The sequence below is a fragment of the Triticum aestivum genome, chromosome 1D (genome assembly GCF_018294505.1).
Source record: "Triticum aestivum cultivar Chinese Spring chromosome 1D, IWGSC CS RefSeq v2.1, whole genome shotgun sequence".
Taxonomy (NCBI): domain Eukaryota; kingdom Viridiplantae; phylum Streptophyta; class Magnoliopsida; order Poales; family Poaceae; genus Triticum; species Triticum aestivum.
Window position 1 is genome coordinate 471,069,498 of NC_057796.1, and position 13,851 is coordinate 471,083,348.

The following is a 13,851-nucleotide window of genomic DNA, read 5'->3' on the forward strand; positions in this document are numbered from 1 at the left end:
TGCATGAGCTCAGCCAGGCTTTCCATGAGTGAATTCCAAATCCAGCTTCTGCCACAAAATTTTAATATGTTTGTGCGTGGTAGATGCAAAGATTATGCATGTTTCTAAATCCGCGCAGGTTATATATTCAGATGTTCTAAGATATGGAAATTTCTTTTGTCGCTTTGGTTGATTAGTGTTAGAAATGTAAGGGACAATCTATTGGCGCAGCATTTGGTTGGTTCGTGTGCTTATCAAGTGCGCGGTTGCTCCCTCTGCAACGAGATGAACGGTAACATGAATGAAGCAGCAAGTACCACTTCTATAACCGACGGTAATCTTGTACACTGGGAACATCTAGTCTGTAAACAACTAACACAAGTATGTACAAAGCTCAAGTCCAGCGGGAAGCAAGCAAATTTGCGTCCCAACAATCAAATATAAACCTATTTCATCCTCTTCGATACTTCTTTCAGCATTTGGGCGACCGAAGGCGAAACTGTAGATCAGTCATCACTACTCGGCAGCATGGACCCGGTTCTTCCTCACATCTCTTATTCACTATACTCTGAAGAATAGGATGTTGCATCATCGTCGTCGGCGTTCCCCGCTCCAACCTGACTACCACCACCGTCATCATCGTCGCCGTCATCACCAAGTTCGTCATCCCCGCTCATCTCAGCATCATCGTTGTCTTCGTCCATAGGTTGCTCAGCATCATAGTCGGCCCCGTCCTCCTCGCCCTCCTCATCGTATTCATCATTATCTTCTGACTCCGAATCCATCATCTGACGGGGGCTGGATCCAGAATTGTCCCTTGAATAATCTGGAAGCTGCTCATCGTAATCCTCGTTCATGGGCTCGCCATTTTCTTCGTCCCCTTCTGATTCATCTGATTGAGATACTGAGTTGTCCTCGTCATCCTCGGCATATGCTCGTCTATCCAAGCCCCACTCTTCCGCACCAGAGCTCTGTGGAGAATGCAGAGTCATAGGCTTTGCATTACTTAGCATGCCAAAGGTTCCCAACAAGTTTGCCTTTGGAATTGATCTGGCTCCAAGCTCAACTGGCTGCCTAGGCCTAACAGTTCGAAGTCCTCGTCCCCGTCCTCTTCCACGACCTCGGACACTGCCACTGCCACTGCCACTTACAGTGATACTGCCACGTCCACGTCCACGTCCTCGCCCGCGCCCACGGCCGCGACCACGCCCACGGCCTCGGCCAGCTTGCTTATCTGTGGTTTCCTTATAAGACACATTGTTGTCATCCCTGAACTCAATCCTGGGAGAGCTGCCAACACCTCTTGGGACCCTGCCACCACGACTGAGGGATCTACCTCCCCTGCCACGCCCTCGACCTCCTCGTCCACGGCCTCTAAGACCATTGCTGGGAGTCAGCTGCGCTCCAACATGATGATCAAAGCCAGGAGCTCCCACCAGCCCCATTTCTTGTTTGTTCTTAACAGCAGTATATCTCGAAGGACCCTTCTGCATAGAAGAAACAAGGTATGATGAAAAAAGAGCGTTAAGATATCCAAACAAATCATCGTGATGTATCAACACATCACATAATTGAAGGCATCAAAGATGACACCTCATTACCAGCAAATCATGCAAATACCATGAAAACATATGCAATAATAATAAGGCAAGACACTCACAATGAAATCCCCAGCTTCTCGCTCTTTATTTAATCCTGCCTTTTGATCAAGCGTGTACGAGAGGGAAGAATCAAGGTCTAACAGCCGTAATGTAACAGCAGCAGCAGTGCTGGGTACCCATGGAAGTACAGCAGCAGATCCAGAACATGCAATAGAATTCCGACCAGCAAAATCTAGTGTATTTGAATTAAGCAACTCAGCAGTCGTTTCAAAGTTAGATGACAAGTAATCCCTTTTTAGTGCACCTTCCAGCACAGTTAACAGCTGCAAAAACATGACGACAGCAATATTTCAGGTGGGCAAATACAAACATGTATAAAGGTTCCTGCTAAGTTACTCTCGCTATTAAAACATGGTAAAGTAGCAACTGCTAGAACATTTAGGCTGGCAAACTGAAGCAAGTTGGTGGTGATGGAATCCTTATGGTTTAAAGCAGTATCGATCTAACTATTAGAGGGACTTAGATGACTGTCAGCTCTTGTCTAAACTATAATCTACATCACGAGAACTAAAGCAGCGCATGTACAGTTCATTGGGTGAAATAATTTCCAGAATGTTCTTTGTGGACAAGTGGATCCGATGTGAGGACCCTCTCAACCAAACTAAATAAACTACTTGGTGCATTGAGTACTAATGATAAAACTCAAGGCAACTGTGTCTACCAAACAAAAAGAAACTACTTGGTGCATCGACTATAATAGAAAGGGAAAGGATGGGGAACCTGGAAAATTTCTTCGTTGGATGATGTAGAAAACAACTTAACACCCCATGATTTTCGATATCCATCTGTCCAAAATGGTTGGAGAGCTTCTGCTGGAACCGAGGCCTGAGATACAAAATGCTAACAACTTAAACAACAGAGCTACTAGAAACAATCACAATAGGAACAGCAGGTCAATGACTAAAAACATGTAATTACCAACCTCAACGGTAGCTAACAGCAGCTTCAGCAATCTCGGTCTTATGGGAACAGAATCATCTGATATTTGTATCTTCCAATTAGGATCGGTTCTCCGTTTCTCCTCACATTGTGATGTATGTTCCGAGAGACTGTGAATGGATTTGAATGTCTTGTGGCAAGACGAACAGTGCGTTTCTTCAGCTAAATAAATCTGATAGCAATAATCACAACCATGTATCAAATCAGAACACCGTTTCTTTCCATATTTCATGGCACATGTGGACTGATGATTGTTGCCCTCCCACATCCACTTCAGAAACATACATGCCCTCTTGGAAATAGCAACCTTCTCAAGATCATTACGCCCGAGCTCTATCTTGAAAGAATCCGAGTATGCCACTCCAGTATCAGAAACGACACCTGAAAGGGTGCTGCATGGACTTCCAAATTCATTACTATGATTTGGGCTAATGATTTCACTACTTCCATTTCTCAAATTCCTTCCAGCTGAGTGTTCTATAGTGGCACACTTTATCCACCCTATAGCATCCTTAAAGGTTGACTCGATGCTTTGCAACATTGAATGCAGATGTGACTCCCGGATGCCACGAGTGTCGAGGGAAGCTACTAAAGCATCAAATGCCTGCATTTTACGGCAAGACATCATGTTAAAACGGTGAGTCTAATTCTGCAGATACATTGTAAATGAGATAATGCAGTTGGTTGTGTAAAAAAACACAAAAATCTCTTTAAGAGTGACGTAGTACATAATCAGTTAATAAGAATTTATGTCCACTTGCTAAATGATGGAGGAAGATGAATGATAATCACTCTAATAAGTATCTACTTTTTCAATAGATCAGCTGCTGTTAGCAGTTCAGAGTTGATTGGCAGCATATGCTCCAACACCAGTCCAAACACCAAGGGTAGTAAACTTAAAGAAGAGGTCAGCAAGTAATAATCAACAATAAAAACTAGTTAGAAATTCTCATTTCAAGCTGGTCACAGAAAACTCAATTTCTAGCTGGCACCAGCAGAAATCAGTGCATCCGAGTAATACAGCACAACACTGGCTGAACATTCACAACAATCTTGAGAAAGGAAGTATTAGAATGGGAGAGGAGAAAGCAAATAATATCTAAAAGCCATTCGATCGAGTATAGATAGATGGTTTATGTCATCCAACAAAAATAGTTTTCAGAAAGACACCGTGAGCAATTTCACTTTACTCTGATCAATTGTGCCCTCCCACAGCCCCACCCTCCAATGATATAGATGCAATCCATTTAACTTGAGGTAACAATTCTCTCTCGTATTTGAATGTCATGTGTTCATACTTTAACATGATTGCATAAAGTAAATTGCACAAGCAATGAAGTGACTGATTAACAGATAGAAGGACAAAATGAACCAGCTGAACTGCATCATGTGTCAGCTTCTATTGAGAATATTGGACGACAGAACTGCATTTTTAAGAGTTAAGAATTAAAAAATACCCACCTCAGCCGAGTCAATGAGCCTCCAGTATCCATCTCTAGATTCAAAGAATATTCTTCCAGACCCAGGGTCATTGGATGATACAGAAGTAGAAAACTGCCAATACCGATTCCGTCTTCGATCTTGTCCAAGAGGCAATGATCTGTAGACATACAGCTGTTCTGCCTTGTGACCTATGAAGGATTTCAACTGAGATCGTGTTTTCTCAGATGAAGCATATTGCTGAGCAGACAAGCTCTCTGGGTTAGCATTGGATATCCTGCTTACACCATTCCCCTCATGAACCATATTACCAGCATTAAGTTGACATTGTTGGTCGACGAGCAAATCATTGTTTACTGAGCTGGCCTTTCCACCGTTCTCTTTGATGAGATTATGTACTGGAGTAAGAGTGCATTCACCAACATTATTTCCTTGATCCACATCAGCCTTCAAATCCGTGCAAGGATCATGTTGCATTCTGCCTGCAAACTCTTCCCTTGAACGCCTTCTATCAAGTTGTGACTCTGCCCACATTTGCTTTTTTAAAGCATTTGCTGCCTCAAGACGTTCCTGCAAAAGTGCAGTCACTTGCTCAGATGCCGTTCAATGGGAAAATATCAAGATATAGAGATTAGGCAAGATAAATACCTCCAGAATTGCACGCATAGAATTTCCTTCAGTGGCAACACCAATCAGTGCAACCAATGCATTGAGGCGTTCCTCCACACTAAGATCACAGTAGTCACCTTCAGCTAGCCCCTGAACCCAGGATTCCCCTTGGTTACTTTCATCAATCTCTGCGTCTTGTGAAGCTCCAATGGGTGGATCACTTGAAGTACTAACTGCAGTGGACTTATCTACCATACGCTGCAAGCCACTTGGAGATTTACTGTGAGGGCTTGATGGCATAGATGGGTTAATCACACCTTTTACTTCATCATTTATGTCACCAGCTGCAATTGGCAAGCCAGCATCTTTTGCTCTAGCTACTGAAGCATTGACATCTTTTTCCTCTATATTCACTTCATCGCCATCAGGATCATCATCGGCCTCGTCACATTCAGAATCATCATCCCCCCTTTCAGCATCCTCCACATCCTTTTCCACTTCTTCACACCCCGAAAGTGCATTCTGAAACACCCTTATTTTTTCCCTTGCTTCTGAGAACACAGCCTCAGAATCAGCTGGGTCTTTTCTATAAGGAGTTTTAACACAATATGTCGAGGGCGCGGTTCTTTCAAAAAGCTTGGTATCCCTTGACAATGCAGCAGATATAGATGCCTCAGGTGTCTTGCTTGTTGTAAGGTCCCTAAGTCCAGATCTCTGAAGGGATTAATAATGAAATCAAGAAGGTCGGATAAGTAAACAATATCAGGTCAGGGTTAGTTTGGAAGAAAAACTGAGACGCAGATGTACCTGAATTTTTTCTGCAACTTCCAGTATCGAGAGACCTTCGTCTCCTTCAAGTGATAAAACATGGAAAGCAGCAAATTTTACCGTTCCAGGTGTCAGACGGTGCCTAGACCTGCGACGGTTGGTGTAGCCCCTTTCTTTCATCAAAGCAGCAGATTTCACAGCTGCTGAACCATTTCGCAGAGTGGAAATAACATCCGCACTATTTCGGCCCTGTCAACAAATTTTGCATTAATTTGGTCAAAGTTCTCGAGTATATACACTCTTTTCTAGCCATGAAGAACAAAAGAGCACAAATTGTAGGTTCATAAAAGCTATAGAGCTGCAAATATGTACTCTTTAAGTTTCAATTATCATGAACAGCATAAATACTGTCAGTTATCATCCAAGATAATCAGGTGTCCTTATAAAACTAAGAATTGCACATGGTTTGATGAGTATAATAGTATTGTTTACTCCCATCCACTTAGCAACAACCACTTGAGGTTAAGTAGACAGTTCTCATAAGTACCAGGGTTCTAGTCAGATGGTTTTATAGTTCACATGGACACAGCCCGTATTTCATAGTAAACATGGACACAGCCCGTATTTCATAGTAAACATGGACACAGCCCCATATTCCATGGGGTCATAGACTTTTTTGTCACTGGGGTCATATACCTTTTTGTAACTGGGGCCATATATACTTTGTCCTACAATATACTCCCTCCGTCCCATATATTGTGGAACAGAGGGAGTAGCTGTCAAGCTAATATCATATGTATATTGGAAACTTTCAAAAGTCAATACCTCATTATCGTCATGGTATACATCTTCAGTCCTTTTCTTCAACTGAGGCCCAAAACCAGCAGATAAACCAAATTGGCGCAATATTTCAGGCCACGTAAGATAAGTCAAGTGGCGCTGCCAGGTAAGTATGTTGAACCCCCAAGCATATGCCTAATAGCAAGAAATCAGATGTGTTAAATTATAGATAAAATTGGTTCTGTGCGGAACAAAATCTATGTTATAGAAAAGGAGGAGATATGCACACACACCCCTTCAACAATCTGTGGATGTCCACCTCCGGGATTAGCAGAACTGCTCTGATTCACTCCGGAAACAACTGAAGAAGTCCGGGCAACATCCTCAATATCTTTTATGATGGATTTCAGCACAGCAACATGCAATTCCCCCAACAACCTTGAGTCCTGCCAAATGAATACCAGCAACCAACAGACAAAGTCAAATTTCATAAAAGGCGCAGAAATAAAATCTCTGAAAACTTAATCATGATCCAAGTCCAACAGTCAAATGCCAGTTCAGTCTTACTCTTTAGCATCCAACAGTCAACGTATGAATGAATAGGGTATGAAAACCAAGGAAAGAGGAGTAAACGAATGGAGAAGTCTAGGGTCTTATTCAAATATAACCAGCATCGTATAGCAGGTGCGCATCTCTCAGCATTGATTAGAGTCAACAGTACAAAGTTTCTGTTTTAGCATCATAGATCGGGCAAATAACTTACATAATCATGAAGAGATTGCACAAACTCGTCGAGTGTGAATGATGGAAGCTCAAGTACATCCGCAAAGGTAAAAAAGAACTTCCACACCTGAATTTCATAGAAAGCAGCTTCAGTTAAAAAAAGAATACACTCTAGCATATACTTTGAAAAGAAGGTCCTGTCATCGTTTTACAAAAAATCTGCAGATTAACGAAGCAAGCAAACACATGTACAAGATTCTTTTTCATACACAATTGCCAAAGAAGCATGTGTAGTAGTAGAAGAATAAAACTTTCTAGAGGAACAATACGATGACAGAAATTGTATTCTTTACACTTCAGCTTTACAATTGTGCCCTTCGTTTACACAGGGCAGCAAGATTTTTAAAGTGCAATTTTCAAGCTTCCGTTTGCCCATCTTTGGGTGTGTGGTTGTGGGTGGATTGCTGGTGAGAGGATTTAGGGGACAAAAGAAAAAAAAGTTGAAGAATCAGATCAGGAAGTACCATCAGAAGGTTTCCAATGTTACTCTCAGAACTTGTCCATGGCTTTATTGAAAATGGCACCTTCAACCTCACAGCTTCAGTAGGAAACTGTGTCAGCATTCCTGCACAAGGATAAACCACAATTCAGATGTTGCATTAAGCTGCTACACTTCAAGCTTAAACAGAGCCAAAGTAGCAAGCAAAAAAAGTTCCTCTTTTTTGTGATATTTAACTCAACCAAAGAAAGTGTTCATATGATATAGCACCAGCTAAGCAGTAAATAATCATGAGATCACTTGATCTACTCCCTTGGGTTCCCTAAAAAAGCTGTGCTGTGAACAAAGCCAAGGTAACTTTTAAACATTGACTAGCAGTATCATTGGGCATATTTAGACTGGGTGCCTCTAAATCATATGTGCAAATTTCTCTTGAAAATTACTTTCATACCATATAAATTAGTAGGTTGCATACCATGCCACTGTCCAAAGTGACAGCTATTATATGATACTAGAGGGAGTATCTGTTTTCACACTTATAATGATTTTAATATGGGAAGGGTAGACTCCCTTGTGCCTTAAAATATTGAGCATCAATGAAATTTATTTCTTTAGTAGCTTCCTTATTAGGAAAAAAAAGTTAACAGCAGGCAAGGCTCAAATGTTTGAACAATTAAATATATTAAATTAAACTAGTCCAAATTATTTTAAAAAGTACTCCATTCTTATAATATATTGATAACCCAAGTAGCAGCAGAACTTCCGGCTGAAAATGTACTAGGAACAGGTAGATCATAAATTTCAAGTTGATAATCCTTTTGACATAGAACTTGTCTTTGGACATACAAAAGATAAGTCTAGGTACCCAATTGAGAAAGAGAATGTTCAGTATTAAATCGACATATGCTTTTTCTTTTCTTTTTCTGAAACAAAAACGAAGGAACCAAAGGCAGTGCACAGTCCATAAGCATAGATCCAGGAATCTAGTGCAGACCTCTAAATGAATCGAGTTGCTGCAATGTGTCACTATCAAGAGAAAGCATCGAGGGCAACCCTTTGCTTCGTGAAACCAGTTCCATTAGTTCTAACCGTTCATCTTCCATTAGTTCCATGTACTCCCGTGCAATTCTACGTGCTGTAGCCCTTTCATTAGCAGCCTTTTGTCTTGCAGCTTCTTTCTCCTTTCGAAGCTCCTCTTTCTGCTTTAGTTTTTCGGCCTGTGCAGAGAACAGGTTATAAACTGAAAAGTACAAGTGGTCTAATCTCTATGACTGATGCATTTATAGTTTAGGAGCCAGTGAACTAACTCTCAAGGATTGTTTCACCAAAAACTTCTCCATGCGCTTCTGTTCACGCCATTGTTCCTTCTGGAGTCTCTCTTCTTCCCTCTGTTTTTCGCGCATAAACCTCTCCTCTTCTTTTTTTCTTTCACGGTCATACCTCTCAACTTCCTTCCGCATTTGTTCTTCTCTCTGCAAATATATTAGAATGTTAAATGTCTTACCATGAAAGACACAATTGACCTTCTATAACATGAACAAGGAATACCTTTTTCTTCAACACATCTTGCTTCTCGAGTTCCTTTCTTATCCGTTTTTCTTCAGCATCAACTTCCTTCGCAATCTTTGATTCTTCATTATGCTGGAGTAAATATGAGAACAAAGATCATACATCAACTCACATGATGTGTACAAAAAAAATGGCATCCATGAAGCAAAAATCATACTTTTCGCTTTCTATCCAGTCGATATGCATCATCGTGATAATCCACTCCTTCAGCGGATGCAAGGGGATTTTGAAGTCCAGCAACCTGAGGAATGCCAAACTGGCCTTCAATTGGAGCAGGACTAACATCAATATTCGAAGCCATCTCATAATCTGTGGACCCCGACAGGGAGATCAATGGTTTTCCATGTTGATTTAAATGGCTAGAGCCAGATACTTGACCATCAAATGCATAGCTAGATGCTTTCTCAGCACCATGTACTAAGCGTGATCCTGTAGACAGAGAAGATATCCTCGAATTTGAAGCTTCCGCTGAAGCATCATAAAAGCACGACTGGCTTGTTCTCTCATATATATCGCTAGTGTGTTCTGGAAGAAACTGGTACTCATGTACTGCCCGTGAAGGAAGATGAGAAGAATTTCCAGACATGTACTTCCTCTTCCCGGTAACTGTACTTGAAACAGAAGGGTCTATGCTTGGCAAGAATGCTGATGCCTGCAAGGAAAAAACAGAATAAAAATACTGTCAAACTAAAAACAACAAGGCAAGCAGAAAACAGAACAGGAGGATACAGCTACTGTAAAATTGAGTATGAAGTATGAAAGTACAAGTGTGATGTGATCAGTCATGAGAGAGGAACACATGTTTGTAGTAATCAAGCTAACAAGGACCACTCATCCACGTATTGGTCCATAAACAGAGCAGAAGATACTTCTCTCGTTGCACTATTCCCTTTAATGCAACAATATATATACAAGGAATAAACTCAAAATTTTCCATTTAATGGAGCCAAGGGTAGCAATGTACAGTTACTGCAAAAGGCCATGCCCTGTACTTGAGTCAAATGAGCAATCTACATCACTAAAAGGACAAACCAAGAGATAGAAGCTCCCACACCAGGTGGGGTCTGGGGAAGGATTATATGAGGCAAGCCTTGCCCCTGAACAATGCAGTGCAGAGAGGCCGCATAGAACCCAGGACCTCTTTCTTGGCACAATTGGGGAGTACTTCCACCACTGCGCTAACAACCACATTTACACATGACAATAGTAACGTAATTTCAAGCAGTGGTACACAAGCAGGGTCATATGCAATATTATCAAGAGCAAAAATTAATATATGACATCAAATCCGAAATTGACTTCATAGGTCCATCGATGAAGTTCCAGTACAACAACTTACTAGTTTACATACATTATAAAGTCATTGTGGCCATTTTACAAAGACGCCATAAGGTAGGCTCTGCGCAAATAATTAGCAGTTGTCTCTAAACCATATAATTTCCTTGGTTAGGCTGCTCACATGATTGGTTAATTTTGCCTTTGAGCAGCTAATCGGGTCAACAAGGCCAGAAAACCATAAAGAATATACATCATAACATATATCATTAGGCCTAGCCTGTTAATCCCAAACTTGGCCCCAAAGCCAGTTGGGACAAATTCGCACAGATACTACACGCAGCCAGCTTTCAAGATTAGCCATGATGATTTCGCCATGTTACATGCAGCGCTACTTAGGCTCCAATATCTTCATAAGTAACTATGGTGCATCAAATGCAAATATGCAAGTAGTGCCTCAACAAACATTTGAAGTATTCAGAGGTGGCTCTGCATGAAAGACAGTTCGTTCCTTGCAGGCAAACAGGGATATAAATGAATAAACCCTCTCATCAAACAGTTTATTATGAATGCAAACTGGGATAGACTAGTTAACCTTCTACTCAGACCATCTACTCGGTAACAGGGGTGCAGCTCAGTGACTGCCAAAATTAAACATGTGCCTGCAAATGCACTGAAGCATACCTTCATGGGCTTGGGATCGTGTGCAGAAAATACACTGGTCTCATGTGATCGATAAGGCTGCTTCCGCTGCTCTGGAACTACTCCACAACATGACAAGAGCAGAGTTCAAGTCAGAATATCGATAGTATATACTATACAACAACAACAACAACAACAACAACAACAACAAAGCATTTAGAATATTGAAAGTACCACACAAACAATTGGCATCAACAGCAACACTACAAAACGATACAGTATCTAACACTTGCGTGAACACAAAAATAATTCAAGTTCATATCCACCTATATTTACTCATTTGTGCCATTAAGTATGCAGACATACTAGGCACAAACGAAGAAAAGAAAAAGGGAAGCACAATGGGCATAACACTCATACCAACAGGCATAGGCGCTCCGAATGCACCAGGAGGAAGCGGATCAAAGTGATCGCCAAGCACTGGCCCATCCTCCCTCAGCGGCTCTCCTATGAGCTGCTGCACGGTCTCGATCGCCCGGTGCGCGGCCCGCGTGAGCTGCACCGGCGCCTGCGGAGGCAGCATGACCGGATGCGCCTCGTAGTACCTCCTGTCGACCTCGGGAGCAGAAATCCTCGGCACGGCAGACGAGCGGCCAGGCCCTCTCCGGGAGCTGCCGCAGGGCAGCAGCAGCTGCTCGCCGTACGTTGGCTCGGCGTGCGGGTGTGGCAGCGAGTGCTGCAGCACTGGCGGGGGCGCCAGGACCGGCACGGCGACCTCCTCGTCCCGCTGCTTGGTGGCGGGCGGCGGCCTGCGGTCCTTGAGCCTCCGGTGGCAGAACCACATCTGCAGCTGCCTGTCCGTCAGCCCCAGCTTCGCCGACAGCTCCACCCGCTTGGCCTCGTTAGGGTACGGGTCATCTGCACCATCACCAGAAACAGCGCTGATTAGATCCTAGGGAAAAAACTCACGAGCGCGCCTGCATACTTGGATCGAAAATCCTCTGAAAAAAACACTAGCGAAATTCAGAGAGGGAAGGAAGCGTGGGCGAACCTGTGTAGGTCTGCTCGAGGACCTCCAGCTGGTAGGGCGTCTTCATGACGCGCCTCGCCGTGGGCTTCCCGCTGGATCCAGACGCGCCGCCGGGCCCCGCGGAGGGCGCCGAGGACGAGGCCGGCGCCCCCTCGTCCCCTCCGTCGCCGGAGGAGTCCATCCCCCCCTCTGCCGACCGAATCGAACCCTAGATCCGCCGAAACGTAACAACAGCAACCGCCCTCACGCCCCCTCGGACCCCGCGGCCGCGGACCCGAATCCGGACCCGCCCGGCGACGGCCCGCGGCGGGAACCACAGGAGCGCGAGGGAACCGGAGGATGAAGGGGAGTGGGACGGCGAGGCGGCGACTGGGATTGGGGGAGAGGGGCGGAGGAGGAAAGACGGGAGGCCACGGGATGGATTTGGATTTGGATTCGGGTCGCTGGACGATGATGCTGCCGCTGTTCCATGCTACGACTAATAAAAACCCCTCCTCCTTTCCGCTCTCTGTTTATTATTTGCTCCTTCTCCTCTTTGCTTGCTGTTGTTAATGGGAATAATGACGCGCGGATTCGCCCGCGATCGATCCAGCGATCGATGGTGGCCTCTGGCGCGTCTGCGTCTGGTGGAAGGAAGGAAATTTCGTATCTGCGGAGGGGTGGATTTGGACGGGGCGGGCGCGTGCGTGCGTGTTCATAGGTTGTTCCTCGCGCCGTAGAACTGCCGCTGGATCTTCTGTGGGTGGGGTGGGGAGCCATGGGTCCGCGCCCGGGGGTCAGTCAGATGAGTAGGATGCCTCTGGGTCAAGCCAGTCGGTCAGGTCAACTCAGACGGAGTACTGTACTCCTTTTTTCGATGGGAAAATATTTCGAAATAAAATATACACAACATATTTTTATTTTAAGAAAAAGAGACACCCCAAGGACATTAATAGTACGAGACTAGTAACCATGCGAGTGCCACCCACATCTAATTCAGTAGTATATTGCGACTCCTCTTCCACTTCGATTAGTCCTCCCTTTGGTTACAAAGATGTTGCTTACAGCATGTTTGGGTCGGTGGAATTGGAGAGAGGGAACGGGAGTTTGAGGCATAGAGAGTTTTATTCCTTTGTTTGTTCACGTGAAATGGGAACTCATTAGAGAAGTGGAAGGGGAATTCACATGTACAAGTCCCACATATCTATTACCTGGGAAAGGGCTGGTAATTGAGATGGGGAAAGGGAATGAGAGTGTAACAGGTTCTTAAGGTTCTTAAGGTTTGCAAAACAGGTTCTTAAGGTTTGGTCTTTCGAGAATGCATGCTAAGTCATGTGCATGTACGGCCGTGGTCACTTTGCATGGCCCCCATTCATCCACACAAAGGACGTGCCACTCCGTTTGGTTTCAGCGTTTCAGTAGGCCAAGGTCCTAATTGAGACAAAGGGGTCATCGGCCTTGGCGAAGCTGCTACCTTCACATGAACCACCGGTTTGGTTGCTTGGCCCAGTGTTGTTGCTCACTCTGGGGAATTTTCGCAACCATGGAGTCCATAACACGTTTTTGCATCCTCGTTGATGAACGAACATACTGTCTCTCAATCTTCTTATTTGTAGAATTGGTCGTGACATTATAATATTAAGGGGGGAAACAATCATTATGGAGATTATTTGTGTACTTAAGTTAATATTGTTTTCAAGATTAATTGTGATTAATGCAATTAGTGTTGTTTAAAAAATCTCTCACAATTGATGATATTTCAGAAATCGATAACAATTGATGTAATTAGTGGTGTTTTTGTTATGTCGGTGATGTGATGGATACATCATTGGAATGCCATGGGACGTTGGATACGGGTGGTTGTATGGCTGAGACCATCTGGATTCACCTAACTCGCGCTTTTATAACTACTAGTAGATGTTAGTTCGGAACTTGTTCCTTTCTCTAATTCTCTTTGC

General features: G+C 43.6%; 1 protein-coding gene across 1 annotated transcript; it reads right to left on the bottom strand.

Annotated features, from left to right (window-relative positions):
* Positions 1 to 277: 277 nt before the first annotated feature.
* On the bottom strand, positions 278 to 12,651 carry LOC123183086 (homeobox-DDT domain protein RLT2). The gene is made up of 18 exons (XM_044595821.1): positions 11,936 to 12,651; positions 11,305 to 11,802; positions 10,927 to 11,003; positions 9,125 to 9,619; positions 8,947 to 9,039; positions 8,706 to 8,870; positions 8,393 to 8,615; positions 7,424 to 7,524; positions 6,940 to 7,026; positions 6,470 to 6,622; positions 6,222 to 6,371; positions 5,436 to 5,645; positions 4,668 to 5,342; positions 4,041 to 4,589; positions 2,563 to 3,183; positions 2,361 to 2,465; positions 1,640 to 1,903; positions 278 to 1,466 (listed from the first exon to the last, which is right to left on the bottom strand). Exons 1-18 carry the CDS (start codon positions 12,093 to 12,095, stop codon positions 534 to 536), a joined length of 5,559 nt encoding a protein of 1,852 aa, XP_044451756.1. The 5' UTR covers positions 12,096 to 12,651; the 3' UTR covers positions 278 to 533.
* Positions 12,652 to 13,851: the final 1,200 nt, after the last annotated feature.

Bases quoted from the DNA above. Each gene is read 5' to 3' on its own strand.
- LOC123183086 (XM_044595821.1), bottom strand. From the start codon at position 12,095: ATGGACTCCTCCGGCGACGGAGGGGACGAGGGGGCGCCGGCCTCGTCC. The intron at 6,623-6,939 runs GTAAGTTATTTG...TTCATTTGGCAG, and splicing joins TGCAATCTCTTCATGATTAT to GACTCAAGGTTGTTGGGGGA. The intron at 5,646-6,221 runs GTATTGACTTTT...ATTTGTTGACAG, and splicing joins TATACCATGACGATAATGAG to GGCCGAAATAGTGCGGATGT.